General features: G+C 46.6%; 2 protein-coding genes across 2 annotated transcripts; one reads left to right on the top strand and one right to left on the bottom strand.

Annotated features, from left to right (window-relative positions):
• Window positions 1–958: 958 nt before the first annotated feature.
• On the bottom strand, window positions 959–11,923 carry TMEM120B (transmembrane protein 120B). Its single transcript, XM_070950336.1, has 12 exons — window positions 11,843–11,923; window positions 7,558–7,676; window positions 6,991–7,104; window positions 5,600–5,659; window positions 4,924–5,019; window positions 4,629–4,718; window positions 4,066–4,131; window positions 3,791–3,852; window positions 3,382–3,474; window positions 2,419–2,483; window positions 2,134–2,202; window positions 959–1,422 (listed from the first exon to the last, which is right to left on the bottom strand). Exons 1-12 carry the CDS (start codon window positions 11,897–11,899, stop codon window positions 1,315–1,317), a joined length of 999 nt encoding a protein of 332 aa, XP_070806437.1. The 5' UTR covers window positions 11,900–11,923; the 3' UTR covers window positions 959–1,314.
• Window positions 11,924–13,523: 1,600 nt separating this feature from the next.
• On the top strand, window positions 13,524–20,716 carry MORN3 (MORN repeat containing 3). Its single transcript, XM_070950337.1, has 6 exons — window positions 13,524–13,614; window positions 16,764–16,913; window positions 17,033–17,190; window positions 17,916–18,075; window positions 19,730–19,914; window positions 20,527–20,716. The coding sequence occupies exons 1-6, from the start codon at window positions 13,524–13,526 to the stop codon at window positions 20,623–20,625; spliced, it is 843 nt and encodes a 280-aa protein (XP_070806438.1). The 3' UTR covers window positions 20,626–20,716.
• The last annotated feature ends 1,578 nt before the right edge of the window (window positions 20,717–22,294 follow it).

Here is a 22,294-nt window from a genome sequence, read left to right as displayed (position 1 = left end):
GTTAGATTCTTTATGCCAATTCTCCATGTTTCTGTCTTTGTATTGCTCTGAACTGTACTTTAAAATATTTTTTTTTAATTTTAATAGAAAAATCAAAACCTTCACCAAAAGGATAAATATTTGTACTAATGGAGAAGGGAGTGGATGTTTCATTAAGCTACCATACTGATTATAAATAAGAGGACCCGACTGTTAATGGGTTATAATTTTTAAATCTAAGGTTATCGGATCAGTTGATTTACCCAGGGGAAAAATCAGTTGATATCATACACCAAATAACTCAGTTTTTAATCAGCAGAATTTACCTGGGTGCACATAGCATGCATCAAAGCAGAGAAGAGTTTTGCCTTGGATTCCAGCTTGGACCTGTCATTTCCAGGGCTCTCTTCAGCAGAGAATTTAGCCTCTGTGGGCAGGAAGACTAGGAATACTCAGTGATCCACATTCTCCAAAAATTCATCACAACTAATCCTGAAAAGGCCTCACAATAAACACATCCTACAGCTTATGTTACAGAATCGCAGGGAGGGGGGGGGAACCCCTCTGGAGCTGTTCTTTCTTTGCCATTTCCTGCCCCTTGAAGCGCTAAGAAATTTCAAGGGAAGAATAGGGAAATCATCATTGCAATCTTTGGGTCAACAAAGCCAGGAACAAATTGTGATTTCCCTCCCGAGCTGCAAGATGATTTTGTAATTTCTCATCTCCCATCCTTGCTGAAGAATTTGGCTGAAATAAAGGCTAAAAGGAAAAATGGAGACTCCCGTCTATATCATAAAAATAGCCTTGAGCATCCGAAGCCAACATTCACATAATTTTGCCCCCCCAAGTGACGGCAAAGAGAGAGATGTGGGGCACCTATTCAAGCAATTGCAACTCTGCAAACTTCTAAGAAACTCTCTGGATTGGAGGGCATTAAGAGGCAGAAAGATTTCCCCAACCCCGGCACGTCAAACAGGAGCACAATTAAAGCTCACTTTATTCCAGAATAATTCTATCGCCTTAAAAAAAAAAAAAAAAAAGACTCCCATCCATGTCCCTCACAGAGAGGGCCAACATTATGGCTCCCCCAAATTTGGGATCTTGCATTCAGTATAAATATATAAACAGGTCATTCATTGGTAGGAAGACAGCAGCATTGACTAATCAGTCAGTTCTGGAGGACGCAACAGGACGTTGAGTGGAATTTCCTCCAGGGCTTCGCTTAGCGGTCAGGAAGCTGGAGAACTAGCTGGAACAAACGCAGAGAAGGTTCACCACGAACCAGGACTCCATCCCACGTCGACTGGTCCTGCCCGCCAGTTCAGTCGTCCTCTTTCACAACTTCTTGGTTTTGTTCTTCTGCAATTTTGTATGGACCACTTTCAGGGTGGTCAGGAAGTTTCCGAGGAAGAGGATGAGAAATGTCAGACCCAGGACCGAAACCTGGAGAAGACAGGGAGGAAGACAAGAGAAATCATGCACCCACATAGAGAGATACCCACTTTGGAGGTTAGACGTGACAATTAATGGGGGAAAACATCATGCTGGAAAAGTATGAGGAGCAACGTTGGCCCACCGGTTAAGTTGTCCTCTTAATGTGTCAGAATCAAGAATCCTAACTCCTAGGAAGAAATATGAAGGCATCAGATTAAGAAAGCATTTTAAGGGATGGTGTATAACTAATAACTAACAGGAGCTGGCCATTGCTCATTTATGGTGGATCAAAGAAGATTTCTCTTTGTTCTCCGTGCAGCGATTTCTGATTATGGGGGATTAATTGAATAAGGAAAGCACCCTTCCCGGCTATTACTCATCTTGAGAAGCAACTGAGCTGCTTAAATAGAACTACCGATTGCCCCTAAGTGCATAGGGTTCGGCCGTTGGCTCAGTCATACTGCTCAAAAATGTTGCACAAGAAGGGAAGAGCAGCGTAATATTCAAGTTGACCAGATCTCCGACTTCGGTTGGGATGAAAAAATTATCCCCGAACGTTCAGAAAACTTCATTGTCAGCTGTTGACAACTCCAGATCTTCACAAATATCAAACCACATTCCTCTCAACTCTTTGTGTTCCGTTTCTAGGTTTCTCAACCGGCCCACGTAACCCTTTCTCCGCTAGAGTAAAAAATTATTTTGAACCCAAAAAACACTTACTTGCCATTCTTTACATTGCTCGTGCCTGGACAGTTCAAAAAGGTTGATCGCATTGTAGAGCTGCCAAAACTTAAGCAGAGGGAAGGAGGGGGGGGGGGGGAGAGGAAGATTTAGTAACAGGGTTCTACTCAGAGATCTGAAGCATGACTGGAAGCAAGAGAAACCGAGAAGAGCTTTACGAACCGTATTTATCACAAGATAATTATTGACAATTGTAGCCATTAAGTCCAGGACTGCCTGTATATCTAACAAATATATCTGCAAAGAACGTGGTATCCAACTTACCTGTCCAAAGAACAGAAAAGGGAGGAGAAACGTCAGTCCTCGCCACATCCAGGACTGAAACCCCTCTATCAAAAGATCAAAACAATCGCAGTCAAATTAAACAGCCCACAGAGCATTTTTTATCCGATTTTATTACGAGGGAAAGAGTTTCTAATGGACACGAGAGATGCCATCCGCTAAAGAGCAAACAAACAGAAAAAAAGAATTTATTTTAAAACCGATGGAAACAGATTATTGGTGGGAGATTTGGGTTCCTAATGTCTCTCTTGAAACCTTCTGTTGTCGGCCGCCGGCCCCTCCAGCAGCCGACTCAGAGGAGGGGTGGGAGTCAGGGTCAGCATCAGAGCTCCGAGGGGGAAGAGCGAATGGAGCTGTCAGAGAGAGAGAGAGACAGAGGAGGAGCCTGGGCTGTCCGTCAGCCCTCAGATGGAGAGTCAACAGCCCCCAGGTCTGGAGGTGGCTGATGAGGAAGAGGAGGAACAGCTGGGTCCAGTGCCTGATGCGTGGATGCACAGAAGGCAGAGGAGAGGAGAGCAGTGGAAATCTATGGGCTGATCCTTGGGACGGAAAAGCCACCGCTGCTAGCAAAGCCCCACCCTAGCTCTGGGGCTAAAAGGCAGCGGTTGAAGATGAATAGATGTGGCAGACATCTATTCATCTCCCTGTCAGACTGACTTGTCAGCCTGCGGTGAGAGAGAAACTTTTTGCCGGGGCTGCCGGGGCTCCTAATAAAGGAATCTTTTCAGTTCACTTCAGAGGGTTTGCCGTGTTTGGGGACCCAGCTCCCCAATATTAAGTTGCTACCAAGACAGAAACAACAGCTGGGATCACTCGTGAAGCCGCGTGATTGAAAATACCTATTTCTAGGTATTTTCCACGGATTGATGAGAGCTCTGATCCAAATATTGGAAAAGTAAAACTCCCAAACAAATCGGGAGTGCCTAATATGGGCATGATGCTTACCCACTGTGAGATCCAAGTGGTTTTTTTTCCCCAGGGCACGAAGTCGATAAAGGCAGCCACTTTGGTAATAATATTGAAGGAACTGGACACAGCCTGGAAAGGAAAGAAGAAGAAAAAAAAAAGGAAATAGGCTTCAATTTAAAAAAAAAAAAAAAAAAAGGGAATTGAGCCTGTAATTTATTAACCTTCCGTGATTTTCACCTGGGCCTACAGATAGTCCTTGACTTACGAGCATTTCAAGTTATCACAGCGCTGAAAAAAGTGACTAAAGATCGGTCCTCGCACAAATGACCACTGCGGCATTCCTCGCAGTCATGTGATCAAAATTTCTGACCTTGATTTTGCTACCGTATGCCGCACAGACTTGGCTGCTCTCAAAATTCCAGATCCGCTACGTATATTTACTTACTCTGAAAAATGGAGAAAGATAAAAACTGGTTCCGGAACATTTGGTACATGACACCCTCTGGCCTGTGGAAACAGGAAAGAAAAGGGGAAAAAAACCAAAACTGAACCAACCCAGATAGAAGAGATTATGATATTCAGCCAAAACCAAGAGAACATAAAAAACTGGAATAACTGTTAAAATAATTCAACGGACTCAATTCTCTTTTTGATGATCCAAGAATCTCTAAGGCTGGTCTGTCGTTCGAAGGATTAAAAATAGGAGGGGAAACTGCTTACCACGTTAGCATCACGCCAGATAAGAACGTAGAAATGTAATGATGAGACACCCACCAGCCTTTAATCCTGGAATAAAAAAAAAAGACACATTTTTAAGCCATGTTATGTTTTATGGACGTGGTGGCTCAGTGGCTAAGACGCTGAGCTTTTCGATCGAAAGGTCGGCAGTCCAGCGGTTTGAATCCCTAGCGCCGCGTAACGGGGTGAGCTCCCGTGACTTGTCCCAGCTTCTGCCAACCTAGCAGTTCGAAAGCAGGTAAAAAACGCAAGTAGAAAAATAGGGACCACCTTTGGTGGGAAGGGAACAGCGTTCCATGCGCCTTTGGCGTTGAGTCATGCTGGCCACATGACCACGGAGACGTCTACGGACAGCGCTGGCTCTTCGGCTTTGAAACGGAGATGAGCACCGCCCCCTAGAGTCGGGAACGACTAGCACATATGTGCGAGGGGAACCTTTACCTTTACCTATGCTTTATAGCGCAGTACAGAGCAGTAGATTTCAACCCTGGCAACTGCAAGATGGGTGGATCTCAAAATTACCCCACCATCTTGAGGACTAGTACCTTGATCCATTGCTGATGAGGATGCTTTCTCTTATCGTCAGCGTGCAGTAATACCAAACCAAGAGGAAGTTGAACACTTCATCAGTGACCCTGCGGAAAAAATCAAGGATTATTTCCCACCCTCCAAAAACCAGAATACCCAGGATAATATTTATACATGTAAACGTAGGTACGTAATTTTTTTTTTAAAAAAAGAAAACTGCAGATACTGTGCAGATACTGTACAGGTTCAAAATCCATGGCTGCAATTTAAAACCTGAACAAGGACAACCGTTTGCCGAGCTTGTCAACTTACCGATAATGGAGAACAAACCGACAAGCAACTGCTCCAAGCAACAGGATGATGGTTAAATAGAGTTTGAATTTTTCGTACTCGTCTTTGTAGGCAAACCTAGGACGAAAGAGGTTTGAAGAGAGACATGCCGTTTGCAAAGCCAGAGTTGGCATTCTGGGCCTTGTCCTTGCCACCTCCTCCATTCCTTGTCCAGCGCGGACTGCAACCTTGTTCTGACAGACCACGATTCCTGGTTTACACAATCCAGGATTGATACCTATAAGCCGGTGCAGCCCATTTGGACAGACAGGATGTAACCAATTCAAGAGTTTCAGAAAGAAGCTCTTAGTGAACCAGCCTTCTCGAAGTAACAGTAACAGAGGTGGAAGGGACCTTGGAGGTCATCTAGTCCAACCCCCCTACTCACACAGGAAACCTATACTAGGGATTCGAACCGCCGACCTTTCTGATCGACAAGCTCAGTGTCTTAGCCACTGAGCCACCGAGGGAGCCGCCGCAGATCTCAACAGATATCAATCCACCGTACCCATCATCCTAGCTCATTCTGGCTGGGGAAACTGGTCACCGTAGTCTGTTATCCAGTGGAACCAGGTTCTTTGCTTGCAAGCCCTCCCGTCTTCTCCATTTCCCACTCCTCTATATAGAAATAATCTAAAATAGCAGAGAATTCACTTACTTGGCCTGGTCGCTTAGGAGAGTGACATTAACGTTCCCCAACACCAGATTTAAGTACAGACTGAAAGGGGGAAAAAAATTAGAATCACATCAATAGAAAACATCAGGCATCAGTTGACATTTCTCACAAAAATTATCCATTGGGGGAGACAAGACTCGTTTAACAACAACTGTGTTTGCTTAACGACTGTGGCATAACTGCAGCAGAAAGGTCAAAAAAAAATGAGTCATGGTCCTGTGAGACCTGCTTAACGATCGGCACGAATTACAATCCTAATTTTGGGCTTAATTATGGTCATTAAGTCGAGAAGTAGCTGCATTGCAAGTCAACGTCGGTGGGAATTATAGTCCCAACACATCTGGGCGATATTCATAACGCCCTTTGATCCACCCAATAAAGAAGCATTTTTTAAATTCATTTTTTTAAAACTAAGTTTACAGGGCCGCCCACTTCAAATCCATGACTCTGGATGGAATTGGGTAGCTGAAACTTAACTAATAAACAGAAATTAAAAATAATTGCTGTTTTAATAAACAGCAGAAGAAAGAGACACTCCAATCTCAAAAGCCCCCATTAGGGAGCAAGATGGGAACTCAACAAAACTTTGGCTAGGGGTGGCCAAATGGTGCAGAAATTCTTCTATGAGTAGGCCCGTCAACTCTCCCTCTTAGCGCCTCTGTGGCTTGGCTTGTTGAGGGCCTCCTGCCCTCCACGGATGACCTGGGAAGATCTGTACAGGGCCCATCCTCAGCTAGGATTGCTTCAAGTGAAGGTGGACATGAGCTTCTGAGCAGCCACTGCCCAGAAGCTCTTTGAACCCTGCCAATACCCTTCCACTGCCAAATATCTTCGGTTTATTTATTTATTGGTTCGATTTATATGCTGCCCTTCTCCGGAGACTCAGGGCGGCTTACAATGCGTTAAGCAATAGCCTTCATACTTTTTGTATATACCTGCTTAGTAGGGCTTTTGGCCGCCCCCCCAAGCGGTGTTCTTTTTTACACAAAGTCAGCTTATTGCCCCCACAATCCGGGTCCTCATTTTCCCTACCTCGGAAGGATGGAAGGCTGAGTCAACCTTGAGCCTGGTGAGATTTGAACTTGCAGTAATTGCAGGCAGCTGGTGCTATTTAACAGCACTTTAGTCTGCTGCGCCACCAAGGCTCTCCAGTTATGCCAACTCTGGATTTAGAGATGGAGCTGAAGGTGATTCTGGAAAGCCTCTGCGGCATGTTGCTTTCAGCTCCCCTGACGGCAGGTTTTGCTTTCCGCTAAAAGGACTCCAGGTCCCACGGGAGGGTTCGAAAAACACCCGTTTCTTTTGTAAATAACACCCCTCTGCGTAATCTCCCTGCGTGCAGCTCCTGATGGGCTCGGAGGCACCACGCCTACCTGTTCCTCTTCGGCAAATAGGCCTCCATGTCGAAGAAAACATTCTGGCGATCGCGGATCTGGTTGTTGATCTGCAGGATGAGCTTCCTTTCTGAGCTGTCTTGGCTGTCGCATCTGGATGTTAGGAGGTGGGAACACAAGCAGGTGTGTGTAAAAAATAAGAGCCTGGCAGCCAATCACAGCAGCGGAAAACAGTAAACATGGATTCACTCTGACAGGTAGTCCTTGACACAATTGAGCCCAAGATTTGCACTGCTAAGCACGGGGGGTTGTTCGGTGAGCCGTGCCCCTTTTTTATGACTTTTTCTTGCCAGTGTTGTTAAGTGGATCACTGCGGCTGTTAAGTGGGTAACCCAGTTGTTACGTGAATCCGGCTTCCCTATTGATTTGGCTTGTCAAACAGTGCAACTGTCATAAATACGAGTCAGTTGCTGAATTTCGATCACGCGACCACGAGGATGCCGCAACGGCCACAAGTCACTTTTTTTGTAACTTCGAGTGGTCACTAAACGAAACCGTTGCAAGTCGAGGACTACCTGTATTAGGAACGGGAGAAGCCTTTGTTACCTTTTAAAGTGATTCTGCAACTCCTTCAGCCTCTCTTTTTGCTTCTTTATGGAGCTGCTGCAAGCCGCCTGCAAGCTTGTGAGTTCCTCCAATTTCTGTTTGTAAGTTTTGTGGGTTTCCTATTAAAACATTTCAGAGCAGCAAGAAGAAATCGTTTTAAAATGAGAGGCCCGCCAATATAACATTTGCTTATTTAGATTTCGGCGAGTTCGGTTGGTGCCAATTCCACGTTAGCTTGAAAAAGAGAGAGCAAGGAGCTTATAGGGGACTATAGAAGGAATAGATCAGACATCCAGCCCTTGCTTATCAATGGAGACCGAGTGGAGCAAATGGCCAGTTTTATGTTTCTGGGTGTTGTCATTAAAAGAGGAGCTGACCCTTGGGCGCTCACATTGCAGGACTTGTTAAAAGGGCCCAGCAGAGATTATATTACCTGAGACTTCTAGGAAACAACAACTGAATGAAAAACTGCTGGTGACCTTTTATTTATTTATTATTTATTTATTAGTTTGATTTATATGCTGCCCTTCTCCGGAGACTCAGGGCGGCTTACAATGCATTAAGCAATAACCTTCATACTTCTAACTGCTGCATCGTAGAGAGTATTTTAATTTACTGCACCTGTGTATGGTTTGCCAATAGCACCGTGGCAGATAGGACAGTGCTCCAGAGGGTCAACGTCATTGCCCAGAGGATCACGGGTTACCCTCTCCCCTCCTTGGAAGAGCTTTTATAGCTCCCGCTGCCTTAAGAAAGTTCAAAACATTCTTAAAGATCCATCTCATCCTGGATCTCACCCTTTTTTTTTTTTTTTGAACTATTACCATCTGGCAGACGGTACAGGATAATTAAAAACAAGGACAAATACGCTGAAAAACAGCTTCTATCCCAGGGCCGTAACCATATTGAATTCTACGGTATAGTGCAATATCGGGTTTTCAATTTCAATTATATAGAATGTAAAGGACTTATGTTTGGTTTTTTTTTATTTTTAGTTATCATGTACACTAAAGACGGCATTTAATTTCGTTGTGCCGTGTGCAATGACAATAAAGTAAACTAAACTAAACTAAAAGGAACAACGTCAGGACTGGTTGCATGGGAAGATCATCCATCACAATTTCCTAAATTTATTAAAAGTTTACCCCACGTCTGGAGCAGCCTCGCCCGTCACAAAACAGGATCCAGTCAAAAGAACAAGAGGTCTTAAAAACAGATTCAGAGAAAAAGGCAATGGGGGAAAAAAGGACCCATTTCCAATAATTACTTCCCACCTTTGAATATAAAATCACCAGTAATCTTTCCCCAAAGCGGCTGAGAAGCATTAACAAACCCCAGCACCACAAATGGGATCACCGTTTCTGACCTTCCCACACCTGGCAAGCAAATAGGAGAAGCGGGATTCGCTCAACAACCAGTGTTTCACTTAACAACTGCAGCGGCCGGCTTAAAATCTGCAGCAAGAGAGTTGTAAAATCGGGCCAAAAACTCCCTTACTTTCCCTCCTAACAGAAATGGTGGTGCGAACTACGGCCACAAAGTCAAGGATTCCCTGCCTAGAGAATCTCTCGATTCAAACCAGATCCCCCAGAATAGATTTTTCAAATCTATCCCCCTGTCCTTTAAACAAGAATGTCTTTTTTTTTTTTAAAAGAGAGTTGTGACAGGCGCTTTTGTCAATCAGAGAAGGGACTCGGCTGCCGGGCAACCAGGAATTTTTTCCCCCCTAAAGAGGTCACTTTGTGAAGGACAAGTATCCGGTGGAACCCGGTGACAGGGCAAGCAGAAGGGGAGCTGCAAATGCCAGCTGCCAACCACCAACATCCTTTCAAATTTCAAAGGCCTTATCAAGTGTTATAGGGCAGGGGTCTCCAACCTTGGCAACTTTAAGATTTGTGGACTTCAACTCCCACAGGGCAGGGGTCTCTAGGGCAGGGGTCTCCAACGTTGGAGTTCTAGGGCAGGGGTCTCCAACCTTGGCAACTTTAAGACTTGTGGATTTCAACTCCCATAGGGCAGGGATCTCTAGGGCAGGAGTTGTAGGGCAGGGGTCTCCAACCTTGGCTACTTTTAAGACTTGTGGACTTCAACTCTCAGAAAGCAGGGGTCTCTAGGGTAGGGGTCTCCAACCTTGGAAGTTGTGGAGTTCTAGGGCAGGGGTCTCCAACCTTGGCAACTTTAAGACTTGTGGACTTCAACTCCCAGAGTTCCTCAGCCAGTTCTAGGGCATTGTGGGAAATTCTTTAAGGATGAGCGGCCCAGGGACACCCTGCTATGCTCTAAAGTCCACCCCTAACCAGGACTTCAGGCAGAAGCTCCAATGGCCGGATTCGGATGGATCCCCAGGTGCAGGGACAGTTCCGGATCCCGTCAGATCTGTGGCTTCTTTTGGGGCTGACGATGATTACGGATTCAGCTGCAAGGAAGGAAGCAAACAAGGTTGCCACCAGCTGCAACCGGCCCCAGTTAAGGATGCCATCGTCAAGAAATTAATTTTGTTTTAATTCTTTTTAATTTTTATACTGTATGTGTTTTAAATTTTGGCTGTTCACCGCCCTGAGTCCTTCGGGAGAAGGGCGGTATACAAATTTAAATAATAAATGAATAAATGAATAAATAAATAAATAAATAAATTTTGCATCTTGTACAAAAAAAATGGACCTGTGATTTTCCTGCAACCGGGAACGTTTCTGGAAATTTGGAGGGGGAGAAGCTCACCCATTGGACTCTTAGCCACCCACCCATTCCAGGAACCTCAGAAACTCTGCTTGGCTGCAGCCCAACCTTGGCACGGATGCCCTGGTGATTGAAGATTAATCATTTCTAAAAAAAAAAAAGTTCCTCCAGGGACGGAGAAAGAACAAGTGCAGAGAGTCCCGTGCTGCCCACCACAAATACAGGCAGTTCTCAACTTACGACAAAGTAACAAAATTACAAAGTCACCGAGTAAAGGGCTTATACGGCCATTTTTCACACTTATGACCACTGCATTCAAAATTCCGAGGCTTGGCAACTGGCATGTACTTATGACAGTTGCAATGTCCCGGAGAGGGGAGGGGGTGACGTGATCCCCTTCCGACAAGCAAAATCAGTGGGGAAGCCAAATTCACTTAACAACCCGGTTACTAACCGAACTGCAACGGTTCGCTTAACCGCCGTGTCTAGAAAGATCGTAAAATGGGGGCAAAGCTAACGTCTCAAATGTCTCACTTAACAGCAGGAAATTTTGGGCTGCACGGTGGCCATTAAGTCGAGGACTACCTGCAGCTGTAAGCCAGCAAAACCCACCCACGAAAGTTTCTGGGACTCTAAATCAGCTTTTTGGGAGAAAACAGCCTTCCAGCAACGCCCAAGCTCTTCCCCGAGCTGACCTGGCCAAGGTGCGTCCTTCATTCGTGGGCATTAAGTGGCACTTCCTGCTCCCTCCTATATTTTTGCAGTGGGTTAATCAGCAATAAACCTGGTTGTTCCCATTTGTTTCATTTCCAGGCCAAAAAAACATCCCCCCAAAAAACACTTTTTTCCCCTCTTCCCACCGGGTCACATCTGGCTGCAGCTGCACCCCAAGCCCCCCCCCTTTCTGGGCCTACAGAAGGTTGAGTCCGGGAAGCGCTTCCAAGCCAGCTCCTCTGTCTGTCTGTCTGTCTGTCTGTCTGTCTGTGTGTGTGTAGGGCAATCCTGCCTCCCCCTCCCCTAAATCTCTGCAAGGACCCCCTAAAAAAATAATATCCCCCCCCCCCTCCGTTATATGCAACTCAACCGATTGCTTTGAGCTTCCTTTAAAGCCCACTCTCAGAACTCCAACCCAGGCAGGGGGCTTGGGCTTCATCTGCCGGCTGAGGATGATGGGTGTGGGAGTCAGCTGAACTCCAGCTGTTTCCCCACCCCCACCCCCCACCCCCACCAAGAGGAATTGGGGGCAAATCTCAACCTTTTCAGCTCTTCTCTTCTGCAGCATTCAAAGGGTCCCGCAGCTGGCTGGCTGGCTGCCCCCTCATTGTAGAGGGAGGGGGGGAGGTCGGGGGAGGAGAGAGAGCACCAAAAACCCTCATCCACACCCACCCACCCGATTTTCTGCCAAGGCTGCCCTGCCCTGCTTTCCAAGGCCAGGCAAAAATGACGCAGGGCAGGGCTCGGGGCTGGGTTGCTGGAGGGGAAAGTTGGGTGGAGTTGGGGGAGCCCCCTCCCCAAGCGAGGGTCTGGGGGCGCCCCTTGCAAAGAGAAGCCGGGGGGGGGGAGAAGCAGGGACCCCTCTCCATCCCCCCCCCACCCATCCCAGCCTTACCTGGAGCTGATGGAAGTCGTCCTGCAGCTCCTGCCAGGCGTCCAGGGCGTTCTGCATGGCTTGGGGCTGAGACCCCCAACAGGACCCCCCGCCCGCAGCGCGATGAATGAGCAGGCCCCGCCCCCGGCCACGCCCTCTCGCCGCACCGCAAAGGTTAATTCATTGCCGCTGCTGCTGCTTCTCCCAGGGGAGCGCCCGACGGCGCAGGCGCGTCTCCTCCGCCTCTCTCGCCCCGCCTTCTCGGTTCCGATTGGCTGAAACTCAGACAAGATCTTTCTTTTTTTTTTTTTCCCCCGACCCCGCCCTTGGCCGCGCCCCCCAAGGAGGCCAAGAGCCCCGCCCGCCCCGGTTTAACCCTTCGCTCGCCGGGGAAGGGAAGGGAAGGGAAAGGAAAGGAAAGGAAAATGAACCAGAAAGAAGGAAAGGAGAAGAGAGGAAAGGAAGGAAGGAAGGAAGGAAGGAAGGAAGGAAAGAAAGAAAGAAAGAAAGAAAGAAAGAAAGAAAGAAAGAAAGAAAGAAAGAAAGAAAGAAAGAAAGAAGAAGGAAAGAAAGAAAGGAAAAGAAAAGAAAAGAAAAGTGAAACAGAAAAGAGGAGGGGAGGGTAGAGGAGAGGGACAAGAAGGAAGGGAAGGGAAGGGAAGGGAAGGGAGGGAAAGGAAAGGAAAGGAAAATGAACCAGAAAGAAGGAAAGGAGAAGAGAGGAAAGGAAGGAAGGAAGGAAGGAAGGAAGGAAGGAAAGAAAGAAAGAAAGAAAGAAAGAAAGAAAGAAAGAAAGAAAAAGAAAAGAAAAGTGAAGCAGAAAAGAGGAGGGGAGGGTAGAGGAGAGGGACAAGAAGGAAGGGAAGGGAAGGGAGGGAAAGGAAAGGAAAATGAACCAGAAAGAAGGAAAGGAGAGGAGAGGAAAGAAAGGAAAAGTGAAATGGAAAGGAGGAGAGGGGACAGGAAGAAAGGAAAGGAAAGAGGGAGAAATGAAAAGGAAACAGGAAGGAAATGGAAAGAAGGAAAAGAAAGGAAAAGAAAAAAGAAAGGAAAGGAAAGAAAAATGAAGTGAAATGAAATGGAAAGAAGGAGAGGGGAGGAAAGGAGAGGAAGAAAGGGAGGGGAGGGAAAGGAAAGAAAGGAAAAATGAAACAAAAAGAAGGAAGGAAAGGAAAGGAAAATTAACTAGAAAGAAGGAAAGGAGAAAAGAGGAGAGGAAGAAAGAAAGGAAAAATGAATCGGAAAGGAAGGGAGCGGACAGGAAGATAGGAAAGGAAAGTGGGAGGGAGGAAAGGAAATGGAAACGGAAAGAAGGAAAAGAAAGAAGAAAGGAAAGGGAAATGAAATGGAAAGAAGGAAAGGGGAAGGGAGGAGAGGAGAGGAAAAGAAAGGAAATTATTTGCAGCCACCAGATGTGAGTGTTGCACGCAAGGTGCCTTGAACTGCAGAGGTGCCTTGAACTCCTTGGCTTGGAGATTTCCCCTCTTTTGGCTTGCAGCTCCATCGCCCAGGTTGAAGCTCTGATCGGGGCCAACCAGCAGCCCCGTCTGCATTGCGCTGTGGCCCTTGGGAAGCTGCCCTTCGTCAGAAAGACCTCTGGGGGGCAGGAAACTTTCAGGATTGGGCTGCCTTGTGGCTCTGCTGTGTTGCTATGGCCACTTCTCTCTTGCCACAGAAGCTTCGGTGTCTGGGCTGAGCATAGATGACCGCACCAGGGCCCTGCGGTCCCACCGGGACAGACCCCCTCAGTGCCTCGGATTGGAGCCCCCTGAGCTTACAATGGCAGATCCAAGGTGGGCCTCTATTTTTATCTTTATTTCTTTGCCGTCTTTTCCTCTTGGAAACTTTTGTCCGTAAAAGTTCCCAGGGGCTTGTAAGTCGTTTCCTCCCGTGGATTTCTAATGGAAAGGACATGGCAAGAGAGATGGCAAGAGCCTTGGTAGTACAGTGGTCTGAGGCACCCTGTTATTAAGCTGGTTATTAAGACCAGATGCCTGCAATTACTGCAGGTTCGAATCTCACCAGGCTTAAGGTTGACTCAGCCTTCCATCCTTTCTAAGGTAGGTAAATTGAGGACCCAGTTTGTGGGGGCAATAAGCTGACTTTGTATAAATATACAAAAGGATGAAGGCTATTGCTGAGCACATTGTAAGCCGCCCTGAGTCTCCGGAGAAGGGCGGCATATAAATCAAATTAAAAAAAAAAAGTCCTATGAAAGAAGGGAATAGAGTTTTTAATTTTGTGTTCATTTATTTGTTTTGTCCTGTTTATGTAGTGTATATTAGAGGTAGAGACCAGTGGTGAAATCCAATTTTTTTTTTACTACCGGTTCTGTGGGCGTGGTGTGGCTTGGGGGGGGCGTGGCAGGGGAAGGATACTGCAAAATCCCCATTCCCTCCCCACTCCAGGGGAAGGATACTGCAAAATCCCCATTCCCACCCCACTCCAGGGGAAGGATACTGCAAAATCTCCATTCCCTCCTCAGCCAGAGGTGGCATTTGCCGGTTCTCCAAACTGCTCAAAATTTCCGCTACCGGTTCTCCAGAACCTGTCAGAACCTGCTGGATTTCACCCCTGGTGGAGACCCTTTGAGAGCTGCATGCAGCAAAATTTCATTTTGATGTATGCCGATTAGTGTACATTTCAAAGTGACAATTAAGTTATTCTAAGTCTTAAGTCTAGAGAAGATGCCTGCAATTTTGCTTCCAGGATTGTTATACGCGTAAGAAAGAGTTTGGTCGCAGCTTTTGGAGACCAGAAAAAGGTTCATTTTATGCCTTTTTAAGGCCTTTTGTTATTCTGAAGAAGGGTGCCAAATCTCTTCTGGTTTTTGGCTCTCCCAGTTCTCTATGATATGATTAGGGGTAATTTTTTTAAAGGCTGAACCAGGTTATCTGCTCTCGCCTGCAAGATTCCAGAGCAGAGTTTTTCAACCATGGCCACTTTAAAATGTATGGACTTCATTTCCAAAATTTCCTCAGCCATGTGGACTTCAACTCCCAGAATTCCCTAACTATGTAGACTTCAACTCCCAGAATTCCCTAACTATGTAGACTTCAACTCCCAGAATTCCCTAACTATGTAGACTTCAACTCCCAGAATTCTGTAGCCATGAGGACTTCAACTCCCAGAATTCTCCAACCATCTGGACTTCAACTCCCAGAATTCTGTAGCTATGTGGATTTCAATTCCCAGAATCCCCTAGCCATGCGGACTTCAACTCCCAGAATTCTGTAGCCATGTGGACTTCAACTCCCAGAATTCTGTAGCCATGTAGACCTGACCTCCCAGAATTTCCTGGCTGGGGAATTCTGGGAATTGAAGTCCTCCAGGCTTAAAAGTCGCCAAGGTTGGAGACCCCTGATCTAGGGCACCACATCAATAGAGAAGAAGTAGCTCGGAGTGGTGGTTCCTGAGGTTCTGAAGAGCCATTCGAGAGTCTGGAAGAAAGCCATGGAAGGGGGATGAAGGATGGGCTGAGGGGGTCTGGCTGGCTGGCCTCCCTCCCTGCATCAGCAGCATCCATCCAGGTGTGCTGGAACTGGAAGATGCGGGCAGGGCTGGCCGGAGATCTCCTGGGAGATCCGTGCCTCATCATAAGGGCAGCCTCTTGATGTCGTGATGACCTCAGGGGCCTGGCCAGGATCCCTCAGCCCTGCTCCACGGAAGGGCCACACCAGCAGGGCTGCTTCGGGGACGGTGGGGACAAGGGAGGAGAAGCAGAAGGAACATCCCCTCGGCATCACCTCCGCTCCCAGGTGTCAAGAACAGCAACACGAGCCTGGACAGGTAACTCAGTTTGGGGTGGGGCTGAGATGCCGAGTCCTTCTCCAACCGGAGTCACGGATGGTGCCAAAGTGATGGAGAGGTGGGCTTGACGAGGTTGGACTCGGTGGGTTGGCCCCTACCTGGGCATGGCGGTTTATGAACCAAGGGTGATGAGGGCGCGGTGCCCATCCAGCCAAAGGGGGGGCTCATCTCAGCCCCCATGGCGGAAGAGCCGAGAGCTTAGAGCACGAGTGAATCAGGGCAGGTGACATCATTCAAACTTCATCGGAAATTATGCTGGCCAAAGGCCACCAGGGGCCCGTGGCTATGTGGTTATACGGGACACCCTTTCCCACAGGGGGCGTGGTTGGCTGCCTGTGGGTAATTGAAGAGAACTCTGCACATGTTCAGAAGCAATCTTGTTCCCCTCTGATTGGAGAACCGTGGAATACCTGGCTAGGGTGGCTCAGTAGCTAAGACGCTTAGCTTGTCGATCAGAAAGGACGGCAGTTCGGCGGTTCGAATCTCTAGTATAGGTCTCCTGGGTGAGCAAGGGGTTGGACTAGATGACCTCCAAGGTCCCTTCCAGCTCTTTTACTGAATAAGCTGCTCCATATGAGAAGCCTTTCAGTGCCTCTTTCCTCATTAAGGCTGCAATAACCTTTTCTTTTCTTTTTTTTCCTTTCCTTTTTCTTTCTTTCCTTCCTTCCCTTTCTTTTTCTCCTTCCTTCCTTCTTTTTCTTTCTTTCTTTCCTTCCTTTTTTCTTTCTTTTTCCTTCCTTCCTTGCTTCCTTCTTTTTCTTTTCTTCCTTCCTTCCTTCTTTTTCTTCTTTTTTCCTTCCTTCCTTCCTTCCTTCCTTCCTTCCTTCCTTCCTTCCTTTCCTTAAATCTCCTTTCCCATTTCGACTCCATTTAGGGGCACCGAGCCCTCCCATCGGATTGCCAGCCCCACATTACCTGTCCTCTTGCTTTATTTTTAACGTCACCTTTACTTTTTGTATTCCCTTTTTATTATGCTGTAGGCTTTTCAGAGTGGCTGTAACGGTAAGGTGGGCAGCACATAAATTTAATAAATAAATAATGCATAAATTCAGGGCTGGGCCCTTCACCTCCGGGCTCAAGGCGATGGCTCCGTCTCTCTCTCTCTCTCTTTCTCCTCCTTTCTCGGCTCCAGACGAGATGCCCTTCGTCAAATACCCTCGAAGAGTTGACCCCCTTTGGCACGAATGGGATCGGAAGGCGCAGAAGTGCGGGTTGAGGCACACGGTTTATGCTGTCAACGGAGACCGCTACATCGGGGAATGGCTGGACAATGTCAAACACGGTAAAAAGGGAAAGGGGAAAAGCGCAGCTGCACCGATTGGACGTCCGGCTGCCGTCCACCACATCTCACCTACAATTTTGTTAACTAGCTCAGTTTTTTCGCCTTATGAAACATGGCAGGCAAAGGAACACAAATATGGAAAAAATCCGGAGCGATCTACAGCGGAGACTGGAAATTCGGAAAACGGGACGGCTTCGGGACTTACAGTATTCCAGACCCCGTGACAAAAGATTATAAGAAAGTATATTCCGGCTGGTGGAAAAATGACAAAATGTGGGTGAGTTTATTTGCTTTTTAATTGGGCCAGGGTTTCGCTTTGAGGGTGTCTGTGTGTGTGTGGAGTGTGACGGGAGAGTGGAATTATTTCACTGGACAGCCACAGACATTTTAGAGTAACTATGTGGAGGAAACCATGGTTTGTTATTTATAAAATGGGATTTTATAGGTGGTTTGTTTGATGTTCTAGCCTGGTTTATTTCTGTCTTCTTTGGATGGCCATTCCCAAATATCTCCAAAGTGAGCTGTTCCCCACAAAAAAAGAAGATAAACTAGGAACGCCGTTCCTCACTTGCAAGACCGACAAATCATGGTTTAAATAAACTATGGTATGACGCGTGAAGCAAACTCTAGAAGGGCTGCTTCTAAGTAGAAAGTCTGGACTTCAACTCCCAGAATTCCCTAGTTAGCGTGGCTGCCTCTAAAGCAGGATGTCTAATCTTGGCAACTTTTAAGACTTGTGGACTTCAACTCCCAGAATTCCCCAGTTAGGCTAACTGGGGAATTCTGGGAGTTGAAATCCACAAGTCTTAAAAGTTGCAAGATTGGACACCCCGAGATCATAAATATTTTGCATGGAGCATTAAGAGCATTAAAGAACTGAGGAACTGGTAGAGACTTGGTCCTTTCCGAATCGGATTTAATCACGATTGATCCCCTCCCGTGTCATTCCACACCCAAAAAGAGTCAGCCATTCCTCTCATCTGAATTCTTTCACCCTTCCAGGGCTACGGAGTCAAGTTCTACTCCGAGGGAGAGTATTACGAGGGCGAATGGGCCTGGGGGAAGCGACACGGCTGGGGGCGGATGTACTACAAAGACGGGGCCATCTACGAAGGCCAGTGGTACGAAGACCAGCCTGGCGGTCAAGGGATGTTCCGCTGTAGTAAGTGTCCAACTTGGCTGCGTTGATGGCCTGATTTTAAATAGGATGTGAGAAAGACTTTGGGAGCAAAAGAAGAGAGGCCACCAAAGGAATTGTCAGATAAAGAGACTGCGCAGCGACGGTCGTAAGCATGAAACAGTTTGCCGAGCAGCTGAATTGTGATCACCTGACCGTGGGGGCGTGGGGGGAGATGCCAGAAAGGACATTAAGTGTGAAAACTGGTCGTAAGAATTAATCATAGAAATATGATTAATTAAAAACCCATTTTCAGTACCGTTGCAACGTTGAACGGTCCCTAAATGGGCTGTCGTAAGTCGAGGACCGCCTGTACTTCACGGGGTTGTGGGGAAGATAAAGAGATGGCCAGAAGGACAGGACATATTGCTGTTTTGGAACGAGGAGAAATCCGAAGCCTCGGTTTTAAAATATCGTTTTATATTTTCATAATGGGGATAGCAGTATCTGGAGCTTCATTGGGGTTCAGGGAGGGGGTATATTATGGGGGGGGGGAAATGGGGTTCACCCCATTGGCTTCTCAGCTCTTGGCACCTCGATGGAAGCCAGAGTTTAATTTCTAAAAGAAGAATCCCTTTGCCAGGTTTTATAAAATTCCGGACGGGAGGGCCCCCCCCGTCTCCCTTCGCTAAAGATTTTCAACCTTTTTCAAGGTTTTTTGCAAAGGCATTCAGAAATGGAGCGTCTCTTATCGCCTCCGCTGGATTTTTCCTTAGGCTAAAATTAGCTCGCCGGGGTTTAATTTTATCGGCCTTGGCAGTTGCCAATGTCCTCCCGGCTGCTAGCGGTAGGAGTCACGGAGTTGGCAAGCCTCCTGTTTGGGATTACGATGAAAGTGTTGTCAAAGACCATCCTGGCTACATGCTCGCAACCTGACACTGGCCATTAATGCAGATTTGACTTACTTCACTGTGACAGAAAGGCCGGAGAATGGGAGAGGCAGCACCCCAGGCTGCCCTGCGATCTGATTTTCTCACTATAAAAACATTCTCCTGGACCCAAATCTGGGCAAATCTGTTTTATTTCCCTCCCAGGGCAGCGGATTAATCTACCGTTCTCATAAACCCTCTTTAGCATCGTGTTTTGGGTTCTTAAACAACTTTACCTCTCAGGATGTGAACTCATCCTGAGTTAAACAACTCAGGATGATAAGAACCTCTGCACGAAAGAGGAAAGGGAACAGATTATTATTTTTTTTAAAAATTCGGCATTGACAAGTTCACCATCGGTCAATTGCAAAAGGCAGCTTGACTCGGACCAGCTTAAATCCCGCGAACACTGAACACTACTGAACATCCACACCGGCCTATCTGCCTTGGGAAGGACTTGAAAAGTAGATAAAAAATGCGAAATCCACCCTGAACATCTGGCTGACTGTGCAGTGAGCCGCAATAATGATGAGAGTTAAACTTATTCTACATTTTAAAAATGGGGGAGTCTCAACCAAGGCTACTTTGCCTTCAGTACTAAGTTTGGGGCATCCGAGCGATACTTTCTGGCGTTTCTCGGCTCGGTCCACAACCTAAATTAAAAAAAGGGATTTTTTTGGGGGGGGGGACAACCACGAAAATCAACTGTTTTTTTCTTTCTCCTTTTTCAAATGAAAACACGGCTCCCTCTCTCTCTCTCCCCGTCGCAGAAAATGAAAACCGCTACGAAGGTTCATGGAAAGACGGAAAGAAGCACGGCCCGGGAAAGTTTATCTACCTAGATACCGGCCAGCTCTACGAAGGTTACTGGGTGGCAGACATACCGAAGTGTGGCACCATGATTGATTTTGGCCGGGACGAAGCTCCGATGCCCACTATATATCCCATCCCCAAGGTAAATCACAGTCCGTGTGAACTCAGTTTCCCGAGTTGCTTCTTCCTAGGAGTTTTGGCCTTAAGGTTAAAACAATCTTCCTCAACCTTGGCCGCTTTAAGATGGGTGGACTTCAACTCCCAGATTTCCCCAGCCGGCCATGCTTAGAGCTCAGCTAATAAATCCTTGCCGATAAATTAGTTCATAAAGACCTTAGTTTCATGACCCAACTAGGGAACATCATCAGTGCTAGAGAGGAGGAGGATTGTGGGATCCTTGGTGCTCTCTGAGCTTGGTGGATTTCTTGTAGACGTTTCATTACCCAATTAGGCAACATCATCAGTGCTAGCAGGGAGTGGAGTTCGCTCCCTGTTTATATACAGGCAGCCATTGACTTACAAGCATCGTTTAGCGACTGTTCAAAGTTTACAGTGTACGGCTTTTTCCTGCCACGTTTGTTAAGTGAGTTATAAAATGTAGTAAGACAGTTGTTCAATGAATCCGGGTTGCAAACGAATCAAATTTTTTAAAAAAACAAAAAAAATAAATATAATAGCTTTGACAGCAGAAACTGGTCCTTTGAGTGGATCAAGTAAATGCTTCTTTTTTTTTTTTTTTCCTTTTTCTTTCCAGGTTGAACTGGCGGATCCAGACGGAGTCATCGAAGAAGCTGTTCTGATATTACAAAACGCCGAAATATTCACTTTTCAGCCCCAGAAAGAACGGGGATGATTTTAATCCTGCAGACATTTTCTCCGGTCAAAGTTGCTTTTTAACGGAAAGGACTCTCTCTCTGATGGATGCCATTCCTTGGAATATATTATCCTGGCTGTCTTTGGGCCTTTTCCTTGGTTATTTTTTCCCGTAGGCGGGGCAGTTTAGCAGCTGAAATGGAGGGATGGATAGGAGACCAAGCGGAGATTCTGGGCTAATTGAACCCAAGGTCTCTGGATTGATTATGGCCATAAAGGAGTGCAGACAGTCGTCCACTTACGACAATGGGAACTAGAATTTCCATGGCTAAGCAAAGCGATGGTTAAGTGATTCACGCCTGATTTTTTTTCTGACCTCTTTTGCCACGGTGGTAAAATGGACCACGGCAGCTGTAAACTGAATCATGTGGTCCTTAAGCGAATCTGGCTTTCCCCATTGACGTTGCTGGTCAGAAGCCAGCTGGGAAGGTCCCAAATAGAGATCACGTGACCCCGGGATGGTACAGCCATTTTAAATACCTGTTGATTGCCAAGCAGCTGAATTTTGATTATATGGGGATGCTGCAATGGTCCTAAGTGTGAGAACCGGTCGTAAGTCATTTTTTTTTCTCAGCAGCATTGTAAAAACTGCTTATGTCTAACATATACTCCAAGCCACCATTTCAAGAGCCTTTAAAACATGTTGGAGCTTGTATTATTATTATTATTACTCTTTTTTTAGGTCAACCAACCTCAAATTTATCACTATTAGAAAATCAAAGCCTGCGTGGGTGTTAAAAAAAACAACCCCGAGATCAAAATCCATCCGGCCAAAATGTGAAGTTCTGCCTGAGTGAAACCGGTTAGGAACGAATCTCTACAGCGGTGCTAAATATTTTGCTTTCCTCCCACCCCAAAGGTTCAAAATCAGCAGTCAAAAAAAAAAACCCACCTCGACACGCTTTCCCGAAAAGTTCACCTACGGGAAGAGAAGCACCACAAAAGTAAACTGGAAAAATAATTTTAATTTTCATACTTTCATTTCCAGTCATCTGGGCAATTGCTGAGCAAATGTTGACGGTCTTCGAAGAAAAGTGATTAAAGAAATGCACGCATCTGCCCCCCCCCCCAGTTCAAACGATGTGCATGGCAGAATCCTCTTTCTGCTTACTGTGTTAAAGGTAAAGGTTCCCCTCGCACATCTGTGCTGGTCGTTCCCGACTCTAGGGGGCGCTGCTCATCTCCGTTTCAAAGCCGAAGAGCCAGCGCTGTCCGAAGACGTCTCCGTGGTCATGTGGCCGGCATGACTCAACGCCAAAGGCGCACGGAACGCTGTTCCCTTCCCACCAAAGGTGGTCCCTATTTTTCTACTTGCATTTTTTTACGTGCTTTCGAACTGCTAGGTTGGCAGAAGCTGGGACAAGTCACGGGAGCTCCCCCCGTTACGCGGCACTAGGGATTCGAACCGTTGAACTGCCAACCTTTCGATCGACAAGCTCAGCGTCTTAGCTACTGAGCCACCGTGACTTACTGTGATAGTTTGTGAGTTAAGGATTTGTGTGTGTGTGTGAGAGAAAACTTTGTATAATTGGGAAGTTTGGAGGTGTTTTTTTTTTTCCGTTAAAACGTTGCTGAGGATGCCCATAAGATAGGTGGCCGAAGTATTTTATAAAGGCAACAACGACTTCAAAGAACGCAATTGTGAACGC

Source organism: Pituophis catenifer, unplaced genomic scaffold (assembly GCF_029215685.1).
Source record: "Pituophis catenifer annectens isolate HBS135680 unplaced genomic scaffold, rPitCat1.0.hap2 SCAF_10, whole genome shotgun sequence".
NCBI lineage: Eukaryota > Metazoa > Chordata > Lepidosauria > Squamata > Colubridae > Pituophis > Pituophis catenifer.
Note: the sequence above shows the minus strand (reverse complement) of the source record. Positions and strands in the feature narration are given on the sequence as shown.

Bases quoted from the DNA above. Each gene is read 5' to 3' on its own strand.
- MORN3 (XM_070950337.1), top strand. From the start codon at position 13,524: ATGACCGCACCAGGGCCCTGCGGTCCCACCGGGACAGACCCCCTCAGT. The intron at 13,615-16,763 runs GTGGGCCTCTAT...TCTCGGCTCCAG, and splicing joins CTTACAATGGCAGATCCAAG to ACGAGATGCCCTTCGTCAAA. The intron at 18,076-19,729 runs GTAAGTGTCCAA...TCCCCGTCGCAG, and splicing joins TCAAGGGATGTTCCGCTGTA to AAAATGAAAACCGCTACGAA.
- TMEM120B (XM_070950336.1), bottom strand. From the start codon at position 11,899: ATGCAGAACGCCCTGGACGCCTGGCAGGAGCTGCAGGACGACTTCCAT. The intron at 2,203-2,418 runs GTAAGTTGGATA...CCTCTGCTTAAG, and splicing joins CTTTTCTGTTCTTTGGACAG to TTTTGGCAGCTCTACAATGC. The intron at 1,423-2,133 runs GTAAGTGTTTTT...TGTCTTCTCCAG, and splicing joins AGCAATGTAAAGAATGGCAA to GTTTCGGTCCTGGGTCTGAC.